The sequence below is a fragment of the Solea solea genome, chromosome 19 (genome assembly GCF_958295425.1).
Source record: "Solea solea chromosome 19, fSolSol10.1, whole genome shotgun sequence".
Classification (NCBI taxonomy): domain Eukaryota; kingdom Metazoa; phylum Chordata; class Actinopteri; order Pleuronectiformes; family Soleidae; genus Solea; species Solea solea.
Window position 1 is genome coordinate 8,766,585 of NC_081152.1, and position 24,002 is coordinate 8,790,586.

Here is a 24,002-nt window from a genome sequence, read left to right on the forward strand (position 1 = left end):
CTCCTGATCATTAACACCTCCTCTATCCACCTCCATGTTTTATCTGCCTGCCTGTTTACCCTGCCCTACACTTCTGGACCTCCTTCCCACCAAACATCCGCCGCCACTCTGACTCTCTTTCCCTTTTCTGTCTAAAAACAGATCTGTTCAAACATTATTCTCTTTGATTTGTTGTACCCATCAATCTGTTTCAATGTCCTCTGTTTACAATGATTTGATGCGTTATTTACTTGTTTTCATACTCTTTTATTTTTACTGTCACAGTGTTTTTCTTTTATGTCACATAACATATATTAGTATAACTAATTGGTGACATTAGGTGATACAGAGAGGGTTTAATACCCAGTTGATACCACATAAATGGAGCTGCAAAGACTGACGGATTGATTCATTGTTATTTGATTACTAAATTCATCATCAAAGAAGTTATTGTTAGTTGCAGCCGTACGCTGAAGTATTGAGGTTGGATGCTAAGCCCCTTCTATAGGTCTGCGACCTCAACAACCCCTTGTGGAGAGAGCAGAATGTGGAGCTGTTCCTTGAACATGGATTGCATCGGAAAGCTGATGTGTTCAATGGGTTTCTCATACTTTTTTTTTTTTTTTTTTTTTAAACATGCTTTTCCTTGTATTGTGTGTTTTTGTTAGGAGGAACACAGGGCATCTTGCTTGTCACTAAGCAACCTACTGATGCAGGTCCATAATGGCCTTTACTATACATGCAGCTATGGAAAAACGTGTTACTGCTCCCTGAAGACACAACATAATTGTTCCTCATCTTATACCACCAGGCTGTTTGGTCTCTCTCGATCACTAAAACAGATCTCAGCTTCGTCCACATAATTGTTCTCTATATACATATATGCATTACGCTGCTCGGCCATTAGACCTTAAGGCACACAAGTATGTGAGGAATGTCTGCTGTGTGACACAGATCATCTGACCCTCACCTTGCCCAGGGAGCACATGCATGGCACAAGATTAGTGTCTGCTTCAAACACAGTGTGATATACATTGGAGAGGATTAGAGTGGGGACGGTGCACTTGATTTTCAGTGAATAAACACTTGGCGGCCTCTTCATTAGGTACACCACCCACTCTTCAACTGCTTGTTAATGAAAAGCCAATATAAATAAAAACGGCAACAGCTCAATGCATGTCGGCATGTAGAACAATATGACCTGCTGAATATTTTTACACACATCCCTCTCTACTTGCAGTTTACAGAGACTGGAGATTTTTATTTGTATTTTTTGGAAATAATCATTAACTTAACCGTGATACAGTGTAGTGTCTCAAAAATGGCTTCATTGGTCTCCCTACCAATGAAAAATACAACATGCATCACATGCATCATGGTAGGCCTTCAAACCAAATAAAGCTTTCTCCAAACCTTAAAAGCACCCAAAAACTATTAAGTAATGCAGTGAATCAGTATTTGATTATTTTTTCCACGTCTGTTTTCAGCATTCATTGGGAGAAAAGTGAGCTTTTGGTTCTCGTCCCTCCTTCCTGACAGCTCCCGGCCCCTCTGTTCCTGATCAGCATCCCTCTGCTCACATGCATCACCACTTGATCAGCTGTGAGTGCTGCTGTAACAAGCCACAAAAGAGCCTTTGTGATGTCACGCTGCTACTGTCTCAAATTTGAATGTGCTCAAGTCAGACTAACGTGAATTTTATTTCAAATGTGCGTAGGAAAGACGGCTGCGTTTAAATACAACTGCACGTTTTAATTTCGTTTAGTATGTTTACACTCTTAACTCTTAACATGTCTTTACTTTTTCATTCACATGACTTGATTAGTATTCCTGTGCATTGTCTCGCCTCTCTGTCTCTGCAAATGCTGCCATAAAACAAAAACAGAACTCCACTTTGAACTAGCACATGACGATCTCATGACACATGATAGAAAACATTCTCAGAAAGTCTAAACCCTATTGGTGGAATTTGGCTGGATAGCTGCACACACCCCACACACGTGCAGCTATCCTTTTAAGGATTCTGCTTTGACTGTTATCCTTACCCTGAAAATGCATCGATTAAATGATCCATGTCACACACAGAAGGCCATTCTGAGGCTACAGTAGCATCAATGTTTACATCTGATCAGGAAGTGTCATCTAGTTAAGGGGCATAGCAAAAACCAAAGTTTTTGTCCAATCATGCCAGAGTGTAACCAATCAGAGTTTCGTGGGATGCAAGGAGTGACAGTGGCGCTATTGCAATGTACAGCATGTTAACTTGTTGTATCGACCCCCAAATAAAACTTACGACCCTGTAAATAGCCAACATATGGGTCAAATCAGGGCCGTTTCTAGCTTTGTGGGGGCCCTATATTTAAGATGCTGTTTGGAGGCCTCTAGTTTGCCAAACTACGATAGAGAGACTCTCACTCACTCACTCATTCACCCTTCTCTTTATCCTCCTATTAGGGTCATGGGGGGGGACTGGTGCTAATCCCAGTTTACATAGGGGTTCCCCAGACAAACAGCCATCCACTCTCACTTATGGTCAATATAGAGTGTCCAATTTACCTAATCCCCCAAATCTACATGTTTTTCGACTGCGGGAGGAAACCAGAGAACTCAGAGAAAACCCACGCACACACAGGGAGAACATGCTAACTCCATGCAGAAGGGCCCTTGTTCCAACCAGATCGTGAATGCGGGTCTTCTTGCTGCAAAGGCAAGTGTGCTAACCACTACACCAACTGTGTGGCCCCATGATATTAAAGTTAAGCTTAACTTTAATTTTAACTTTAAGTTGAGCCACTCAAGCAAGTTAAATAAAAATGTAATAAAAATGTTATTCTGAAAGCAAGAACAAAACTCAATTTCTCACCGCAACACAAACTCTCACAACCCAAAACAATAATAACATAAATAAATAAAGTGGGCCAAGTCCAAGATCAACAGAAAATGAGTTAGACTATTACTTGAGCCGGCATCCATAGCAATAAGCAAGAAAATAAAAACAAAAAAAAACCTTTAAGAGTACTGTTGCCTCTAATAAAAATCAGGTCATTTATTTTAACACTAAAAACAAACAACAAATACAAAAAAACACATATTATGTGTGTGTGTTTTTTATTGTTTAAGAAACATAAAACTGTATAGCTATTCTGATCACTACTTGGTGATCAGTATATTTAACATCACACTTTTGTGTATTATCCAACCTGTCTTTTGAGTCGATTTTGACTTTATTCTGCCACAAAAACACCAGCCACAGTTTATCATTGCAGCTTATTTTATTTATTCCCTACATTTATTATTTTAAAAGAGATTTAATGAACACAATGAAGGACCATCATTTTAATTCTCTTCAGGTGAGGCTGAACATGCAGCTTTTGGGGCCCCCTGGTGGCTTGGGGGCCCGCATCGAGCAAGAAAATTAAAATGATAAAAGGTTGAGCAGGGCCCTCCATAACAGAAGAACAGTCACAAAAACACCCCAGGTTAATCATTAAATTACAATAAACAAATCATTAGAATAAATAACCCCTTTTACAACACCCTCTCACGTGCTTCTCAGAAACACATGTGACACTCACCCATGAGCTGCCTCATGCTGTCAACACTGAAGAAGATGACAGAGAGACTCCTGGTAATCTCTCAAATACGCACTTTGTTTTCTCTCCTCCCCTCTCATTCTCCTCTTCATTGAGTTCAAACGCTGCTCTGCTCGGAACAGGAGGCAGATCCTAAAGCTGCATGGATCGTGGACTTCATTGCTCAGCTATGCAGTAGAGAGGAGGATTAGCCCTGCAAGCTGAGCACCGGTGCACTGGACCTTTAACCACCACCAGGCTGACTGAGAGAGACAAAACTTTTACCTTCCTCTTCTTCTTCCCCTTCTCCTGTTGTCACCCCCTCTTTCTTCTCTTTCAACTATGACCCTTCTATCAGACGACCAGTCTGCGCGGCCGCAGCCCTGCCAGCTCCCAGAGCCGGGCAAACACTTGAGCACTTCCATGCACCACTACTCAACAGACTGCATTGGCTCCAAAGAGGACTATATGGACAGTGTGGACAGAGCTGTGTTTGGAGCCACAGAGCCCCACAAACGCTCTCGGGGTCGCCTTATTCTTCACGGCCTAGTCATGTTTGGAAGGGAATTTTGTTACGCTGTGGAGGCAGCCTTTGTCACGCCAGTGCTTCTGAGCGTGGGACTTCCCCGCAGCCTCTACAGCCTGGTGTGGCTCATCAGCCCCATCCTGGGCTTCCTGCTGCAGCCCATCATCGGCTCGGCCAGTGACTATTGTCGCTCTAAGTGGGGCCGACGGAGGCCTTACATCCTGACCCTGGGCATCCTCATGCTGCTGGGACTCACCCTGTTCCTCAATGGAGATGCTGTCATCTCAGGTAAGGGAGAGGTGGTGGTGGTGGTGGTTGGAGTGAGTGAGTGAGAATAGCAGAAATGAGTCATCACTTCTTTCCCTCACAGAGAAACAGAGGCATTGTAGAACATGCTGTGAGAATTTGACATCACTGTGATCTAATTTTTTCGTTTTACATAAATCTTGATACTTTTTTAAAAAAAAAACAAACAAACAACAAAAGCAATTATTATTCATACATTTCCTTCTCCCGGACACTCAAGCAATACATGTACTCATTACCCTCAAACTGTCATGAAATGATGTTACTGGTTACACATACAGATCCACAATTCATGCACAAGGGTTATGATATGCGCTTAAATTATTTAGGGAGCAGCTAAACTCTGAGGAGAAGGTGTACAAAAAGAGACACAGTGAGGAAATCATGTATGCAATAACAGAGAACTTTATGTTTCTGTCAGAAAAAAAGCATTAAACATATTTATTCCTCCCCTGAAGAACAGATACTTGCGCCTGCCATCAAACATAACTTTTTTGCATATCATTGCTCATTCAAAAGGTTAACCTAATGTTTTACATTGTTTTTTACGCATTGTGAATTCTTGTCCAGCTGTTTTTTAATTTAATTTTAAATTAATTTCAGTTGTCAGACTGAGTTAACTAAGGGGGTCAACTTTTGAAATAGTGCATCTCCAAACTGGAATCAGCATCCTCTCTATCTCTCCGAACAGCAACTCATCTATCAGGAAAAAATGAAAAAAAGTGCTTTATTTTATTTTTTGACGGATGATGAGGGCCATAAACTCATTGCACATTCACTCTGAGTGCTTTTTCATGGGCTTGTGCCAGGCTCCAGGCAGCATCACGAGAAGAAAGAATTTTTTTGAAAGTTTTTTTTTTTCTCAGAAAAAGGAAGAAAAGATTAGTTGAGTAAATGGCACTCTACATTCTTTGCACACGTGCTACCTCACTGCACAGGCACAGAACTGCTGGGTTTGTTTCTCGGGATCACTGAGGACAAGTGTTTGATTCTCACAGTATCATATCTGATACTAACAGTGTGTGTGTGGACCTAAATCTGTTTACAAAGTCGTATTATGGGGACAAAAAGCAAGTCCCCGTAATGTATGGCAGTGTTGTAATGTAACAAACTACAAATACTTCGTTACTGTACTTAAGTACTTTTACGCCACTATATTTCCTCTAACTATCTTTCTTACTCTTTACTACCAAGTAAAATCAGAAGAAGAAGAAGAGTTGGTAATGGATATGTATTTATAGAGTGCTTTTCTTCTCTTGATGAGCTGCTGATCTTTCATACCCATTCACACACTTGAACATGGGGTTAAGTGTCTCGCTTAAGGACACACATATAGACTAGCAGAGCCAGGAATTGAACCCACAGCCTTCCAGTTGAAAGACAACTCGCCCTACCACCGAGCTACCATGGCTCAATTCTAACTCCTCACTTTTTTAATACTTTTACTTCTAAAACTTGAGTACATTTCATATCAGAAAAGGACTTTTAATACCTAAATACAGTAAATGTCATATACTTTTAGACTTTTTCTCAAGTAATATTCTAAAAAAATTGACTTCCACTTCTACCAAAGTCATTTTCTGGTGGTATACTTGTACTTTTACTCAAGTATCCCTTTAAGGTAGTTTATACAAGACTGTTGCATGGTTACAATGAGGTTAGGGTTAGGGTCAGAGTTAGGATTAGGCCAGTAGTAGTCAAGGTTAAGGTTAGGGATGTGATTAGGTTAAGGCTAGGGTGATGGTTACGGTTAGGGTAAGGGGCTAGTGAATACATTATGTCTGAGTGAGTGTCCTTGCTGTGAATGCTGTGTGTCTGAGTTTGAAGCATTACAGCATAGAAAGTGTTTCTTTTTTCTAACATATACTTCTGGGTAAACTGATTATATTTCAGTGTTTCTTTAAGAAAATGCTACAGGAATTGTGTGACATAATGTTTGCATTGTATACTGTATATGCAAACACTATGTATACATGTGTGTGTATATATATATATATATATATATATATATATATGTATATATATATGAACTAGACTTAATACTGTTGACAGATCTGAAACTTTTTTTTGTTGTAAAGTTTTTAGCTTTGTCACTCAGCCCCACAGAAGATCTATTCAGCCTTTTCTTGAACGTTGTTATCACTGGCTAAACACACTCTTCTACTTAATTATAAAAAATCCCTCAAATGACACGAGCTTGCTGATGATTTTCATTATTTATTAATTTTCTCACATCCCTGAGACCTGTCGGAGGTAATTAGTTGCCCTGTGCCAGTGTGCGGTTAATTACTCTTCGTTGTTCTTTCAGGATATCTATCCATTCAATACATGCAGCTGCAAATTTGAAACCTAAGGAAACTTGACTGCGCTACAAATGCTGCTGCTGCTGCAGTGACACATGATGACAGATGATGACACATGATGACGGATGAGATGTTTTGTTGTGTGTTGCAGAGCTAATCGTTGACCGGTCACAGAGGAGTACGTGGGCCATCGTAGTGGTGATGCTCGGTGTGGTGCTGTTTGACTTCGCTGCAGACTTCATTGACGGACCCATCAAGGCCTACTTGTTTGACGTGTGTTCACATCAGGACAAGGAGCGGGGTCTGCACTACCACGCTCTCCTCACAGGTTTGTGACATGCTCGGGAACCTCGTGTTTCTGTCGTATATGTGTTTCTGTGGTGGCCATTTCCTTGTCTACTTTGCATGTTGATTGTTTTGCTCTGCATCACTTAATAACACGCTAATTAGTGCTTCATGGGCTGTGCAACTACCATAGACCATTTGACAAAAAGTGACGTAGTCTTCTGGTTTGCTGGAGGAGGCGGAGCCGAAGGTGAAGATGTATTAAAAAGCCACCAGGAGGCGACATCGATGGTTGCTCCCGTTTGGATGGAAGTGTGATGGAAAAATGATTTCCGTTACATAGGAACTCCATTATTCTGTGTCCAAACGATAAAAGGAATAGTGGGTATTACCGTTTTTTTATCTTATGCATGAGTGCTATGAGTGTCCTGTGTCCTTTATCGGCATTGTGACTAAACAGACACAGTATAGAATATAAAAGAGTCCTGTTGCTTTATCAGTGTGTGACTGAAAAAAAGAATATGAGTGTAAATGTTACTTCCTAGGGTTGTTGCAGTATGAGATGCCGTGTACGCGGTGCAGAATTTGTCACTTATTGATGAGACATTATGTGAAACACAATTAATTTGCTCTCGCCCAGAGTTCAATGGCATCACTAATTATTACCTATCCATGTCTGCATGCTATGTAAACTCTGTAAAGGAATTCATTTTTTGCTTGTGTGCGTAGCTTAATGACTGGAATGGATGGGGGGAAATAGCTCGTCTGACCATGTTAGCAACAACTTGTTTGTTTTCTCATGTGAAGTTTGTGTAAACCACACATTAGAGCCGTGTCTCAGTTCCTTGTCTGGATCCTCAGGGGTGTGCATTTGTTGTACGGATATTGTCCAAAATGCGTCACAGCACAGCAGGCTGTTCTTATTGTTACATGAATCGTCGGCTCCTTTGAATTCATATTTGCCATCGACCTGCCAATAATAATTCTGGTGTCTCACTCCACTATATCCCAAAAGCCATTGCGTGCCAACGGAAGAGCAATAAAAGTGGTGGTGATGCATCTTTCAGCTGCTATAAAAACCTCTTTTTTTGAAAACCAACAACACGACCACAGTGGGGAGAATTGTTACCAAACACAAAAAATTAAGCATTTCCAAATGCTTCCTTTTAAATTCAATCTCTCTCTGCGAGAATAAAGTGCAGTCGATTTTGAATCACTCTTTCTCCCACTTGCTTTTAGCTGCCTTTACATAAAACCTTTATTTCTCCTCAACTACACTTTAAGTAGTTTGCATGTCCAAATTGTTTCTTTGATGGATTAACTCTGATAGAATTAAGCTGCGCGTTCCCCTTCATGTGGCTCGATGCGTTCTTAGATTACTCACTTATATTGTGACATTGAGAGCAAATTATGTCTCAGATGTGATTAAGCTTTTCCCGGGATCATAGTATGAATGCAAATGTCCTTCCATGCATTTGCTGATGTGAACAAGGCTGTAGATGCATTTGTGAAAGCCTGGACGATAACTTCAGCCCTTCAGACTCTCCTCACACTGTTGTACAACAACAAAGCATTTTTGTTATAATTATTCATTTATTTATTGGTATTATTTGTGTTTGTAAAGCCCCCTAAAATCAACAGATCTAAACCAGACTGTGCAGCATTAACCCTTTAAATCCGAGTGTATCGCTGACGATCCGTTTGCACTTGTGGTAGTGTAGTAATTGGAAAAATTCCAATCGATTTCTGAGAGCTGAGAAGTTGCACGTCAAAGCCAACATGTGGTTATTACGGTAATTTCACTCGAATCAGCGTCTCCATTCCACTCCATTGATTTTGCACATTGAGAGACTCAAAAAATGTCATTGTAAATATGTTTTATACTGTTTATACTGTCCCAAATTCTAAATAAACCTTTTGGCTTTTCTTCAATTTAAATTGTTAAAACGGTATTTTAACAATTGCAAATAACTGCCAGATATTGGAAGTTATTCTGGAACGTGGTTAAAATAAGCAGAAAAAAAAAAAAAAGTCTGGACATTTTGAGGGTTAGGTGTTTGTTGGTGGGTACAACAGGCAGTGGGTGATGTGAGCATGAGAGTCGGGCAGTAATCCAACCCTGAGCTAGTCATGTGTTGCAGTCACGGGTCTTGACGGAGAGAAAGAAAGCGAGAGAGAGAGAGAGAGGCAGACGCCAGGCACATGACCCTGGAGACAAACACGTGTGTGTTTACAGAGGAGGGTGCGAGAACTGTAGTGTAATGCAAGTAAATGCTGGCTGTGAAAGACTATTATGGAGCTATATCAATGCCCAAACCCAACAGACAAACATACTGCGTTTTTAAATGTCCAGCTATTCACAAAACAAACTCGTCTCTATGGTCTCTCCTCCGCACTGCAAATACATGGATAAAAGGGTGATCAATAAGTGCAACGCCACCCTCGTAATCCTGATCTCGTCACATGTGAACTGTAAAAGAAAACTTTCCATCACCATCATTTAGTCACTGTTATCATGAGTTAGTATCAATGTCCAGAAACCCATGGACAAATGTATCACAGTGTTTTGTACCAGCAGAATGCATTTCTATATACTCTATAGCTGAGTTGTTATTGTAATGATTATCAATATGGACTCATTTGAAAGTTTAATATATCAGCCAGCCCTGCTTGAAATGTACATTTATTTGTAAATGTACTCCGTCATGTTTGTACACATGGGACACCTTTTGTGTATTTGCATGTAAACATTTGTGTGGGTTATAGTTTTTACTGTATTTGTGTCTCGAGGGAGGACATATTAGCCGTTTGCCGTTTGCGATTAGTGTTTTTCTATTTGCCCTGCACATCCTGTCTGTTTGTGATTAAGCGTTTCCATTATGCAAAATATGATAGATGTTACTGAGCCCCTGAGTTTTTATCTACTGTCACTTTATGAGGTTGACGTTTGAATTGTAATGGCCTCAACAGGTGTAGGAGCCATATATGTAGGTATTGCATATTTTATGAATTGCTTATTGAATGCTGGAATTGGTGCACACTTGGGCTTGGCACATGAGTCATAGGTGTGTCATTATCAGGAGTATATGGCAGTTCACCGTTTGCTGTTTGTTGGTCATGGCCTATTTATGTTTCCATGTGTTATTTGTTAGTACAAGTATAAACATTCTAATGTGTAGCATGTATAATAAAAGAATCACATTAACCTACAGTGGCATGGTTTCGAAATGATTAAACATTGATCGGCCGCTATAACAGGCCTTTCATTTTCATCTGCTGCAATTTCAATTTGTCCACTACAATTGTCCAAACGCCTGCACAAATATTGACATTTTCCATTGACTTCACACTGATTCAAAGTTTGCATACAGTGACTGTTTTGCCTGAGCTGAGTGATCGCCTCGCTGTTCAGATACGCTTCATTACGTGTCATCATAACATCATAAAATAGCAGGGTGAACTGCTGTGATATTCAACATCAAGTGTAACCTAATCCTCACTTCAGTTTCCCGGGTTTAATCTCAGGAAAACCTCAAGTTCAGTACAAAACACTGATATGGCAACTTTAAAAGGAAAATAAATCAAGCTCAGTTTCTTATTTCCATCAATGCACTCGTGCATTTTGTCATCTAAACAATCTCAAAGTCGGCACTGCACACACTGGTGTCATTTGTAAGTCACCTGCCAAGTTTGACGCCTGTCAAACGAACCGTTAACAGACAGACGGACAGACCCTCCTTGCATTGATAAATATAAGCCACGCCTACTGTATAGATATATGTATACTTTAACGTGACCTAGAGTGAAATCTGTTAAATGAACACTTCTAAAGTCATTCCCCGCTCATATTCAGTCTCTCTGTGTATATTTTATAGACGGGGCTGCAGAAATAAGTGGTGCGAGTGACTCATGAAGTGCTTATTACTACCTGTCATTCGCTAAAATGAAAAAGGAGCTCTCAACAAGTGGCCACTTGTCGAGAGCTCCTGTACATAATATCTCTTGAGGAGGACACAATCGGGACAATTGGAAATCAATTAAATATATATATTTTTTTACCTGTGCAAAGAAGGTTATGTTTCCACTTCACGTCCTTTGTTGTTGTTGTTGTTGTTACATTATGTCAGAAGGGTTACATATTTATGAACCTGGTGGAAGGATGAGGTCTTGGTCAAGCACCAGATGCAGACCAGTTTTTGTTCTTGATATGTGTCTGGACCTTGATATAAATGATCTGAATCAATTGTGCAGCAGATTGTTTGACCTTGGTTGCATGTGCATGGGCACTTAGAGAGCTTTCATTCCGCAATTTGTGTTTGTGTGTGTGTTCTTGTATTTGTGGCATTGTGAGGACATATTGGCTGATCACATCTTTTGGGGGGTTAAATGGTAAAGGTTAGGCACTTTAGTTGTGATGGTTAAGGTTCAGGATGCATTTGGTCCGTGAGGGTCCTCACTATGATTGTAGTAGATAGTAAAACAATTACTCCATTAAATGATTATTAATCGATTACTATATTAATTGTCAACTATTTTGATCATCAATTAATCGGTTTGAGTGTTTTTAAGGAATTTAAACAAGTTTTCTGATTGTTTCTGCTTCTTAAACATGAACATTTTCTGGTTTCTTTGCTCCGCATAACAAAGAAAGCATTACAACTGAATCATTTTGGTTTGTGGACGAAAACAAGACATTAGAGAACATCATCATTTCCAGGTTTGGCAAACACTGATCGACATTTTTCAACATTTTCTGATATTTTATTTTTTTATATATACAGATTAACTGATTATGAAAATAAACGTCAGTTGCAGCTCTAGATTGAAGTGCAAACATTAATCATTTTGTAAAACTGAAACTGAATTAGGAGTTAGAAAGAAACAAAACAAAGCAAGGCCCTTTTCCTTTTAATAATTCAGATTTTCTTCAATGCTTCCAAGGTTATCAGACCTTGCACACCCGTCTTGTGCAGCATTTGATGTGTTATGCAACAAAATTGTGCGGCATGTCATTTGTCATGATATGACACTCAGTGAGAAAGTGCTGAAACGAAATGAACTGATAAAGACTAGTCAGGGTACAGACGAATAAGGCAGCAACTGAACACGCCGCAGCAGAAGCAAAGGTGCTTTCAAGTGGAGCCACAATACCAATATCTCAAACTGTAGTGTCATTCATAGGGTCATTTTAAAGAGTGGTGCTACTTACAATATGCTGTTTACAGCAACTGGCCTTGAACATAATTATACTAGTGTCTCCGTCACAACGGTAAAAAAATATCTGTCTAAGTAAATATACTCAACATCTGAAGAGAAAAAATGGCAAACCTCAGATTATCTAAACTAAAGATTTAGAGCAGGGGATCACTGTTTAGTGATTAGAAATGAAAGTTATATCTTCATAATCCATCATGATGTTGCAAATAAACTATTAAGATGATATTGCCCACCATTTCAAAGTAAATCTGTTTGTTTTGATTTGTAGTTCACAAAAAAAACCTATTTATGATTCAAATTGATTCTGTGAGTAACAAAACCAGACAGAAATAAAGTAGAAAATCACTAGACAAGCTTATATATAATTGTTGAAGGTTGAATTTAATAATGTGATATAAACTTGTGTTTACGAGTTTGTCGACTCCTGATTTAGAGGCTAAATAAATATGATATAATATAATATGATATAATATAATATAATATAATATAATATAATATAATATAATATAATATAATATAATATAATATAATATAATTCCCCACAATCTTAAATTAAACATGATTCCAAATGAAGGATGATATTTTTTTCCGTAACTGCTGCATGTGCACCTATTATACGCAACTCTTTACTAACATGAAATATCAATATTGTTTTTCTGCTACATCTTCCAGCTAAAATAATTGATTCTATTCTAGTCTCTACACTCAACGGCCACTTGTGCCCTGTGTACCTGAAACAGTGTAGTGTTTTGTAGTGTCATACGAACGCTAACCAGTGTGGTCTTCTTTTGTTGTAGCCCTACTTCAATGGTCAAGAGGTTGTGTGTTAAAAAAAAAATACTTCTACATATCATGTTTGGTGTTACTTATGCTTAATCATCTTCTGGCATCAACAAGGCATTTTCTCCTTGCTACATGGTTGTGTGTGTGTAAGTCCCAGTAAATCAGCAGTTTCTGAAATACTCACACCATCTGGGCGAAACACTAACACGCAACAGGTCGTCTGGACCTTGCCTACATGCCTAAATGCAAAATGAGTTGCTGCCGCGTGATTGCCTGATTTGTGTGAACAGGCAGTTGTGTATCTGATGATATTATTAGATAATGTGTTTGACAAACACGCTCACACTCTCAGTAATAAGAAAGGTAGTGAAAATGTACTGCCGTGTGGAGATACACACATGAATTAGCCTGAGCCTGTGCGACACACATGACCACCCACTCCTGTTTTACATAGCACTTATCGAGCCTTTGTGACCACTCCAAGCCTTTTAGACTACAGTTTTGTGATTCACCTGATTACTCCCACATTCCTACAGTGCATCCTTCTCTGTCGCACATCTGTCATGCCCACTCACAGCTGCCAGAAGCGACTTGGCTTAAGTGTCTTCTCCAAGGACATCAAGACACATCCACTTCTGAATATTTATTGATACTTGAATACTATCAGGTACAGCTGTATGTACTCATTACACAGGTAATCATTTTCCATCTGTTACAGGCCTGGGTGGAGCATTCGGTTACCTGGTGGGAGCGATGGACTGGGGCCATTCTGTGCTGGGCCAGTTACTGGGCTCCGAGTACCAGGTCATCTATTTCTTCACAGCGCTGACCTGGGGCATCTTCCTCACTGTGCATCTCTTCAGCATTCCAGAGGAACCTCTGGGCAAGGACCAATCTGCCTCGGAGTCTTCACACCCTAATGCCCTCCGCATGCTGGGATCCCACTGCAATGGCTACGGAACATTGTCAAAAGACACATCTGTGCCAGACCTCAGGTCTCGATCATTCTCTGCTCTGGGAGAGGCAAACTCAGTGACGTCCAGTGCCAAGCAGCCCAACAAGGAGGTATGTGATGTGCCGGAGGAACAATTATGTGTATGGTAAGCAGAATACACTGCAGTGTGTAGCAGCAGCAGCAGCCATGTTACATGATTTGCCTGCTGTGGCCATTATCTGTCGAGCAATACTATCAAACCCGACCTTTTTGTGGGTGCTTCTTTGGCTTTTCAGTCATACTCCAACCAGTTTGCAGCTGTCTCGCTAAAGGGAAATCGAATCGCGTGAGGGAAATGACTTCCCGTGTGCAGTGCGGCGAAGTTAACACCAGATCTAAATATACTGAGGAACACAGCGAGAGGCGTGTGGAGGTGATGGGCTTAGTGATTAGCACTGCGTGAGCTCAGTGCTTTGAATTGAACAGAAATGTATAATTATGCACCATGGCTCTAAGTTATTATTCAATAAATGTAACAGTAAAGAAGGAAGAAAAAAAAACTTACATTAAAATCGGGTACAGAAATTACCCAGGAACATGCATTTGTTTTGACTTCTTATACGTTCATTTTCATTTTAGAGCATGAGCATTCAACAGAGTGATAGTGCAGCTGAAGCCGAGAGGGATGTTTTGACACCCGGTAAAATGTTCATTAAAATTCTCCCAGAGTTAAATAAAATGTTGTTGCCATTTATCCACTAGTTGTCAAGACAGTAACCTCCAAAGAAGCATGTCAACCCATCACCAAAGTCATTAGCATTCCTCGCCTCGGGACGGTGAACATCTGGGTAAATTCTACAGTTGTTGAACTTCTTCAGTCTGGATTCTTGGTCGACAAAAATCCTCCAACAATGACTCCAGCTTACTTTTTGTGAGAGACGAGGGCAAGTTCTCTGACTAGAAATTTCATTTTATTGAAAAATCGTTTTTGTAAGAACCTTTCCACTTTCAAAGTCGCCTAAATCACCACTTTTCTTCCTCATTCTGTTGCTGTTTGAACTTTGGCAGGTTGTTCTCACCACGTCTTCATGCTGAAATGCTCTCACTAGCTAAATATTTGTGTTAACGAGCATTTAAGCACGTGTACCTAATAACGTGGCATGTGAGTGGATACCTGGATATCTGGATATGTATATATTAAGCTTAAACATCTATGATAAAACTGTTGTACATGTATAAATAGCTTTATAATTCATATATTATCCATGTTTACAAAAATAACACACAAACATTTTATGTTCACAAGTTGTCCTTTTTCTTTTAAACATGCAGCCATACAATCTTTAATTAGACTTACCAAACAGTTACCAAACACAAGGTACTAAAAATGGGAACATTTAGTTGTTGTTTTTTTCCAGGTACAAGGTTTTTTCTCTGCAGAAGAACACTCTGAAATAACCTCCTCAGTCTGTTACACAATAGTGTGGATGATGAGATAAAGTTTAAATATGCTTATGTATAAACTCTGGACACCAACTGATCCTACGTGATCAATGATCACAGGTGACTGCTTAAATAAAAGGGCAGCATCCATGCTATGTTCTTGTAGCCTCACGTGGATGTAAAGACTTGAATTAATTGTCTTAAAGGTCCTCATTATTTACTTTACTTCTTTAAAGAACATTTACCATTTAACATTTCGTGCTTCATTCATTCATTCATTCATTCAATCATAATGCTCTTTTAAAACCTTGGTGAAGTGCTGAATATGAGTTCGCGAGAACCTTACATTGCTCCCCTTCGCTTCAAGGTTTTAATGTTTACGTGTTATTCTAGCTGAAATGCAAGGAGAGCAGCACGTGCTTGTGTGAAAGGAATATAACGATTGCATGTGTCCACAGGCACAGAAGAGGATGACGATTAGGTCTCTGTTGAAAGCTTTCATCAACATGCCAAAGCACTACCGCTGCCTGTGTGTCAGTCACCTGCTCGGATGGACGGCCTTCCTCTGCAATATGCTCTTCTTCACTGATTTCATGGGACAGGTAAAAAAAAATTAAATAATAAATGTTTGTGTCTGTGGCAAAGGGACAAAGTACATGTTTTCCGAAAAATCATCTCAAAGCACAGCACGACACGGCACGATTAGGTTGCGTCTCCACTACTTAACCTACTTAACGTGGGCGGAGTCATCACTGCACGGCTGAGTGAAACTGCGGTGACTTGTTTTATACGCGACACACATACACGCACACGAGTGACTACTGACTTTACACCAGACTTCTGTAGTTGTTGGAGATTAACCCACGTTTTTAGGATTGTTAATTAGTTTTAACTTATCTACAATTCGGCACTGTTCGGCTTAATTTCTGTCCACACGTCTCCGGAGCACAGACTCCTTCTCCACAGACTACAGCGGCAGCGGTCTGTGATGCCGCACGCGATCGCCAGCGCTGTCCCTAAATACACCACTCCACTTAAAAAAACCCTCCAGTTAAATATAGAGGTTTCCCTGGTAGTTGTTGGAGATAAACCCACATTTTTAGGATTATTAAGTAGTTTGAAGTGATCTACAGTTCGGCGCTGTTCGGCTTGATGTGTGAGTGGGACGTCTCTTCCTATGACGGCACGCTGGCCAGTCAGCGGCCGGCAGTCTGACCAATCATCGCATAGTACCTACTACTAGCACGCTTGGAACCTCGCCAGAGCAGTGTTTTATACCTATTATGTTGCAGTGCTTTTAACTCAGTAAAGTGGTTGTTTTTTAATGTGCTTTAGAAATAACATTGAATTGACTTGCCACTTGGCATTAAAATGCATCTTGGATGAGTCTCCTGTGACCAAATACAATTCAAATACACACTGACTTCATGACTTCACACTGAAAAAATTATAATTTTTAACAAGTCTGATGATAAACATGAATGAGTGTCAAAAGGAGAGCGTGAAAGAGGAAAAAAGAGCTGAGAGGAGCTGAGTGAATCAACGCTTTCCACATGCTGAAAAAAAAGATCTGACCGCAATGGAAAAGCAATCGATATGAATTCTGTTACAGTAGCTGCAAATAAATGAATGTATGAGCACTGATAAGTGTAGTAATGCTGCAAAACTACACAATGAGAATGCGGCGTCTAATCAGATCTGAGGACGCGTTGTGGTCATTCAGACCTGCTCAGTCTGGCTGCGAACAGATAACTGAGAATGGATGTTAATACTAGGTTCAGTGTCTTGGTGTTTAAAGCAGTCCCAAATTGAAAACACTGTGGTACAGCATGGTACAAGTAGGATGTCAGATTTGATAAACTATGGTAATAAGAAGCTGCGGTTAAACCCAGTGTTACACAGTGTTCTTGCAAATTAGGGGTGTCACGATTCGCCAAATCCTCGATTAGCGCAGATGGGTCTGCCATTTTTAGACAGTTCAGTCAGTTTTTAATTCCCCATTTTGATTGTCTACATGGTGTCATTTATGTGCAATGTACCACACTAAGGCCTTATTGTCAAAATGAATTTATTAGCAATATGAATGTAACAATTCATATTGTCGTCTATGTACAGTGCCTTGAGATAATGTATGTTGTGATTCGGCACTAGATAGATAGATAGATAGATAGATAGATAGATGGATAGATACTTTATTGATCCCAAAGGAAATTCAAGCATCCAGTAGCAGTAACATACATTAAACATACATTAGAGTTAACAGAATTTTTTTTTAAACTGTATTAAAACTAAAGTGACCGCAGAAGTAAAAATGTTTTATACAATATAAACTATATTAAAAATGTAAAGTGACAGTAGAAGTAAAAAATAAAAACAATAATATACAAATAAGATTGAATTGAATTAAACGATACCCAGTCAAATGAAAACTAAGTTTAAAAATAAGAGAAGTCATAGAGAGCCATGTGGCTCTGTGTTGCTCTGAAGGTCCAGTAATTTGTTGTTAAGGTCACTAAATCTGACCTCTGACCTCCAATAACATTGGCATATATGGAAGGCAACACCTTCATCTGTTTGGCATTCCGTAGCACAATTCCAGTATGCTAATTAAATTTTTAAATCCAGGATTTTCCACCACTAAATAAAGTCACATGTCAAACACGTCTGTAGCACTAATTATTACTTTAGCGCGGACGAGATTGTGACGTCGTTACGATCAATACTCAATTTACAATCGAGATCGTGACACCCCTAATTTCCACACATACCCACTGCAGATCCGTGTCTCTCTTTGTCTCTTTGAGACATTATTGAGAGGGGTACCAAGGCTTTTTGGAACAAGAGACCAAACAGAGTTTGAGGCCCAGAATAATAATTCTGCTTGTGAATATACAATATCACTGAAGCAGTATTTCACATCTTTCCTTAATCTCTGATGTCTCGATATAATACATCTCTTTTTCATGTCAAGTTAATTGTGCTTCTGTCTTCTCCGGTGTGCAGCGTCACTCTTTAACCTCGCAAGGCATATGTTTTGGTTTTGTTGTCGCTGAGGGACATATAAATTGTAGTCTGAAATATGATTTCACGTCAGATGAGACAAAGTGACAAGCTCCATTAAGTCCTCTTTCTGTGAGCGCAGATGGAGGTGTATGTGTGTGTGTGTGTGTGTGTGTGTGTGTTGACATGGTTTAATCCTTCAGAGTTTCACAGTGTGCTTGCTGATCAAAGAATATGCTTCACACCATGGTTCACTGAGATATAATGCACCGACATAAGAATAATGTGTAGTCAGTGGGTCTCGTGTTGAGTTAAAAGGAAATCACCTTGCTTTTGAATAATATATAAGCGCACACATCAAGGAGAATAACTGACATGCATGTATATGATAGCCTGTAGTGTACAATTAACCTCCTGTGTATGAGTTGGGTATTCACCTTATCCTGTTTCTTACACCTCACATATAAGTAAGTACCTGATTTATTTACAGAAATGACACTGAGGATGTGAGTTTCATTATTCTATTTTTACGTAACTGAGACATAGGGTCTATTTTTCACATGACAGATGGGCAAAAGTGGTTTCTCACTGGGGAGTGACACTGTGACACTGATGTTTTTTCCATGTTTTTTTTGCAGATTGTGTACAAGGGAAATCCTTATGCTGAACACAACTCAACAGCCTACCTCACATATGAGAGAGGAGTTGAAGTCGGCTGCTGGGGACTTTGCATTAATGCGGTGTCATCTGCTCTCTACTCCTGTAAGTACTTGTGTTATTGTGGCATTAAAGTGTAAACAAAAAAAAAAACACTTACACAAAAAAAAACACTTACATCAGTAAAATACATCAGTTTTCTGATTCGATTGTTTTAAAGATAGATTTAAAGTGGTAATTAGTTGTTTGTTTGTTTTTTCAATGTGGTTGCATGAGGTACTGACACACGTCGTGTTTCCACTACCTGGTCCCAGCTCGGCTCGACTCTATGCGGTGTGGTTGGTTTTCCAAATTACAATATAGTACCTCCTCAATGTGGGCGGAGTCATCACAGCGGCTGCATGAAACTGCCGTGACTCCTTGACTGCTGACATGTCAAGCAGTTGTTTTCAGTGTAACTGAATCATTAGAGTCAGTTAATTAAAAAGATTTGTTCAGTACTTCCCGCGTGACCGGCGCACAGACTCCGTCTGACACAGTCACTGGACTGAAATACAGCGGCAGGGTTTGTAATGCTTTCAGCGGTGCTGTCGCTAAATACACCAGACTCCTCTTTTCAACGTTGAGATTTTAGACATTTCCTTGCCAAATGTTGTAGATTAACCCACGTTTTCAGGATTGTTTTACTCGATCTGCAGTTCAATATTGTTCAGTTTGATTCTTGTGCCTCCTCCTGTGATGACACTCTGAATTGATGTCACGCAGGTACTTAAAAAAAGCAGGTTCTATAGCTAATGGCAAAGCAAAATAACCGTGCCATGCCGAGGCGAGTAGAGTGGAAACACGCCAATAGTCCGTGCTGTCGTCGAGCACCAACTTGAGACGTGGACATTACATAATGCACGTAAAAGCTTTCAGAGTTGTTGTTTTTTCTGACAGACGGATGTGGACACTACGCTGTTTCATGATCAACACCTTGTCACTTAGTCTGTTTGTGCTCCTGGTTGTTGTAAGAGCTGTTACCTGAAGACAAATAACAAGACAAAAGGACACACAACACTGTAGCTACCAAGGGAACTTGACTTGAGAAGGCAGCCTTCCTGTCCTGAGCCATGCGTTTGTTTGTTCATTTAATGGTTGTTTGCTCTCACTGCGTAGATCTGAGACCTTTACAGGGTTATAGAGAGCAGAGAAACCCAGCAATTCACACAAAGAGCAAAGCACTACGCATCAGTGGAGAGAAAAAAACAACAATCTCTGACAGAACCATACTCAAAAAATGTGCGACATCTGCCTCGAGTGATTGGGGTGAAAGGAAATATGGGGGACAGACGAGAGGTGAGGGACAGACAGGACAAGAGGGGGGTGAGGTAGAGACGAAAGAGACAGACCAGGAGCAGATATATAACAGTTGTAACAAGTTATAGGTTGAGACAAGACACTTATCACAGTGTCGTACATGTTTATAGTACTACGATGTCATTTATACACACAGTAGCGTAGATTGTTGATGAAACTTAAACTGATATCATTTTTAATCATAGCATAATAATGATTGCACCTTTACAACTTTATTCTGGAAAGATTGCGACTTTATTCTCATAATATTACGTCTTTATTCTGGAACGATTAAGATTTTATTCTGGAAATTCTTTTTCACTCTGGGGCAAGATTCTCAAAAGCCTTCAATTTAGGTACCCAACCCCCAATGCTCCCCGGGCGCTACTCAGTGTGGCAGCCCACTGCTCCTAGTTCTAGGATGGGTCAAATGCAGAGGAATACTTTCCCTAAGGGGATTAATAAAATAAAATTCTTAATTCTTATAGGTCGCCAGTCCATTACAAGGACATGCGGTGACAACATTTGCCTAATCCCCAAATCTGAACGTGTTTGGACTATGGGAGGAAACTGGAGAACCCGGAGAAAACCCACGCACACATTGGGAGAACATGCAAACTCCGAATTGTCTGACTTTATCATGATTTCTGGCCATATCGTCCATCCCCCGATTTCAATTCAGCTTTCCTCTGACTGTTACGTGAATGAGATATACAGTAGTGTTCTCCTCCCGCATCACCTGTGCTTGTGTGTTTTCAGATGTGCAACGTTTCCTTCTCCAATACATCGGCTTAAAGGGCTTATACTTCTTGGGCTACTTTGTGTTTGGTATGGGCACCAGCCTCATTGGCCTCTTCCCCAACGTCATCACCACGCTCATCCTCTGCAGCGTATTCGGAGTCATGTCCAGCACGCTCTACACTGTCCCATTCAACCTGATCGCAGAGTATCAGCGTGAAGAACAGGTACTGTGCTCGCTGCAGGAATGGTTACATGTACAGGATTAAAATACATCTTTAGAGAACAAAAACAAGGAGAACCTGTTAGGATGATCCTTTTATTTGGTTATACCTGTAAGTATGGGGAGAAAAATCATGAAGGTTTTAGTTGAAGTCTGTCTTGAAAACATAGAAAAATGATGTCTACGTTCACTTTTACTCTTTTAGAATCCATTTTCATTTCATTAGTTTGTTGTTCTTCACTGGTAAATTAAGTTTTTTCTTGGCACAAAGCACGGATCCACTCATGAAAACAAACTGCTCCCCTGGAGCTCTGCAAGGTAAAAGGATTTCAAGGGGAACCAATAAAGAAACGAAGAGTTTGTTTCTTCTACTTACTGCCAAAGACTTCATTAAGTGGGATCTTTTAATCGGTGGCCTCCTCTTTCTCCTGTATTACACTGCATCCATTACTTTTTGGTCTATAGACCAAAGACAATGTGGTTAAGTTACTGAGTAAAGTAAGTGGTGCAGAATCTACAGCATGTACTGGTTATAAAGAAAGGTTGAGCCACATGGACCACTATTTTTCACAAATTTATAGAAAAACTGCCCCCAGACTCTGCAACAGGATTTCACTTCACATTAAGGGAAGATCTGCAAAACATTTCCTTAAATCAGCTGGCTGTCCATATCTGGAAGAAAATACAACATTTTAAATTTCTCTTCATGACCTTTGAATAAGAGGCAAGTCCGAGTAGGTTTGGACTCGCGAAAAAATCGATTTCAAAAGCAATAACTTGAAATGAGGAGATGGTCCGAAAAAATTGAAACGTGAAAACGTGAGCGCAGTATATGAGAATGTCTCCTAATATATATCTGTTTGTTCAAAGCTGATGCTGATACTGAAACATTGATAACATCAGATCTTCTCTCTTCATTCTTTTCTTTTCCCGTGTTGCTCCGATCATCCATCTCCAGGAGAAAATGACAATGCAGGGACACAACGAAAGTCCGCGCGGCACCGGCGTGGACTGCGCGGCGCTCACCTGCATGGTCCAGCTGGCTCAGCTCCTTGTGGGCGTGGGACTCGGTGCTTTGGTCAACTTGGCGGGAAGTGTAATTGTGGTGGTGCTCTCGGCCTCGACCGCGTCGCTGTTGGGCTGCGTCTTCATCGCCCTCTTTGTCAGATATGTGGAATGATTCTGCTCAAATTGAAGTGCTTTAATTGTGTTTGTTTTAATAAATAAGTGAAGATTCTTTATTATATCTTTAAAGTCTCTTTGACGTCCATTGATCCTCTAATTAACGGCCCGGCGTGTAGATAATAAGCGACATTTAATGTGAGACTGCAGATTGTAACAAACCTTTGCAAACCAAAGACATCTTTTTTGTTCAGGAGGCAAAAAGAGCACAATTTGATCTCGAGTGAGCCGGACCAGTCGAATAATCGCATAATAACCTATTAACAAGAACTCGAAATTTTTCCCTTTGTTTTACATTTAATGAAGCGTCTTTTTTACAAAACATACAACCTGAAATTTCTTGAGAAAAACAAGTGCAATTTCAACCATATTATGTTGAAAGTTTATCATTTATTTTACATTTAATTTTCACAAATTCATCCTCTGGTGGGCCGTTCCTGGCCTGCGAGCCGTATGTTTGGCACCCCTGGTGTAAAGCAAGACCAGTTTTCCCATACAAGTACATATACAGTAAAAAGCTTAATCCAAGCCTTTAAAATAATTGTGCACTCATACATCCATGCGTATGTAGAGTCTCAAGTCTCAAGTCTCAAGTTCTCAAACTGTGGTACGTGGACCACCAGTGGTACACGAGCATCCACTGGTGGTACAATCAGAAACACTGTTCTACTGTATATACCAGGGGTGGAACTGAGGAAATTTAAGTGTGTAGCAAATGAAACAAATAACAAAAAAATTACAAAGGGAAGTAAATGTGAGGAAGGAGCAAGTTAACTTATTGGCAATAAATCTGCCTCCTGTGAAAAGTCTCACTTTGCTCGGCCTGTTTACACCACTTGGTGATGATGTTTTTGCCTCGGGAGAGCATGTATTTCTCAGGTGCTACTTGGATTAAAACCGTGTGAGAACCACTGTTGCGTCAGTGTTACACAGGGGACCTTTGAAATGAACCCCCTGTCAAAAAAAACGTATAACTTCCTCTTGCAGCAGTCTCTGTGTTACAGCTTCGCTGAGCAGAAAGATGTGGCGAATGTGCAAAGTCTGTGTTTTACTGCAGCTGCCAGCCTTAGTGGTGAATTATTTGTGGAGCCGTTCCTGCCTCCATCCATTCCAAGCGTACGCGGTGCACACACCGGGAATGGACTTAAAAGTTGAAGAAGCAGACGTCTTGTGTCAAAGTTCAACCTTTTGATGTGAATATAATTGCCACTCTATATTTTTCAGCGAACGAGAGAGAGCGGGGAGCACATTCTGTGTCATTGCAAATATCATTAAGGCAATTTTTCTGTGGGGGATAAAAAAAAACACGAAAGAAGTTATTATTCAAAGATGAATAAGTGTAACTCCTGCACTGTAGGAAGCTCGCTGGCTAATGCAGCTGCTGGCAGAAATCCATTTGCACAAGAACAAAAAAAAAAAGGCTGTGTCACAGGAGTGGTGGCCACCTTTCCTTGTGAGCGGTCCACCGAACTCTTCAAGATCATGGACACCTACAGAGGACCAAGGCCGTGTCTGC

General features: G+C 40.1%; 1 protein-coding gene across 2 annotated transcripts; it reads left to right on the forward strand.

The window, feature by feature from the left end:
- Positions 1-637: 637 nt before the first annotated feature.
- On the forward strand, positions 638-22,550 carry slc45a2 (solute carrier family 45 member 2). Of its 2 annotated transcripts, XM_058617392.1 has the most exons (8): positions 638-1,581; positions 3,695-4,365; positions 6,838-7,014; positions 13,690-14,036; positions 15,807-15,950; positions 18,987-19,110; positions 21,103-21,308; positions 22,263-22,550. In XM_058617392.1, the coding sequence occupies exons 2-8, from the start codon at positions 3,894-3,896 to the stop codon at positions 22,482-22,484; spliced, it is 1,692 nt and encodes a 563-aa protein (XP_058473375.1). In that variant the 5' UTR covers positions 638-1,581; positions 3,695-3,893; the 3' UTR covers positions 22,485-22,550. The 2 variants fall into 2 exon arrangements, with proteins under 2 accessions (XP_058473375.1, XP_058473374.1); XM_058617391.1 differs by lacking the exon at positions 638-1,581 and having other exon boundaries at positions 3,054-4,365.
- Positions 22,551-24,002: the final 1,452 nt, after the last annotated feature.

Bases quoted from the DNA above. Each gene is read 5' to 3' on its own strand.
- slc45a2 (XM_058617392.1), top strand. From the start codon at position 3,894: ATGACCCTTCTATCAGACGACCAGTCTGCGCGGCCGCAGCCCTGCCAG. The intron at 4,366-6,837 runs GTAAGGGAGAGG...TGTGTGTTGCAG, and splicing joins TGGAGATGCTGTCATCTCAG to AGCTAATCGTTGACCGGTCA. The intron at 21,309-22,262 runs GTACTGTGCTCG...ATCCATCTCCAG, and splicing joins AGTATCAGCGTGAAGAACAG to GAGAAAATGACAATGCAGGG.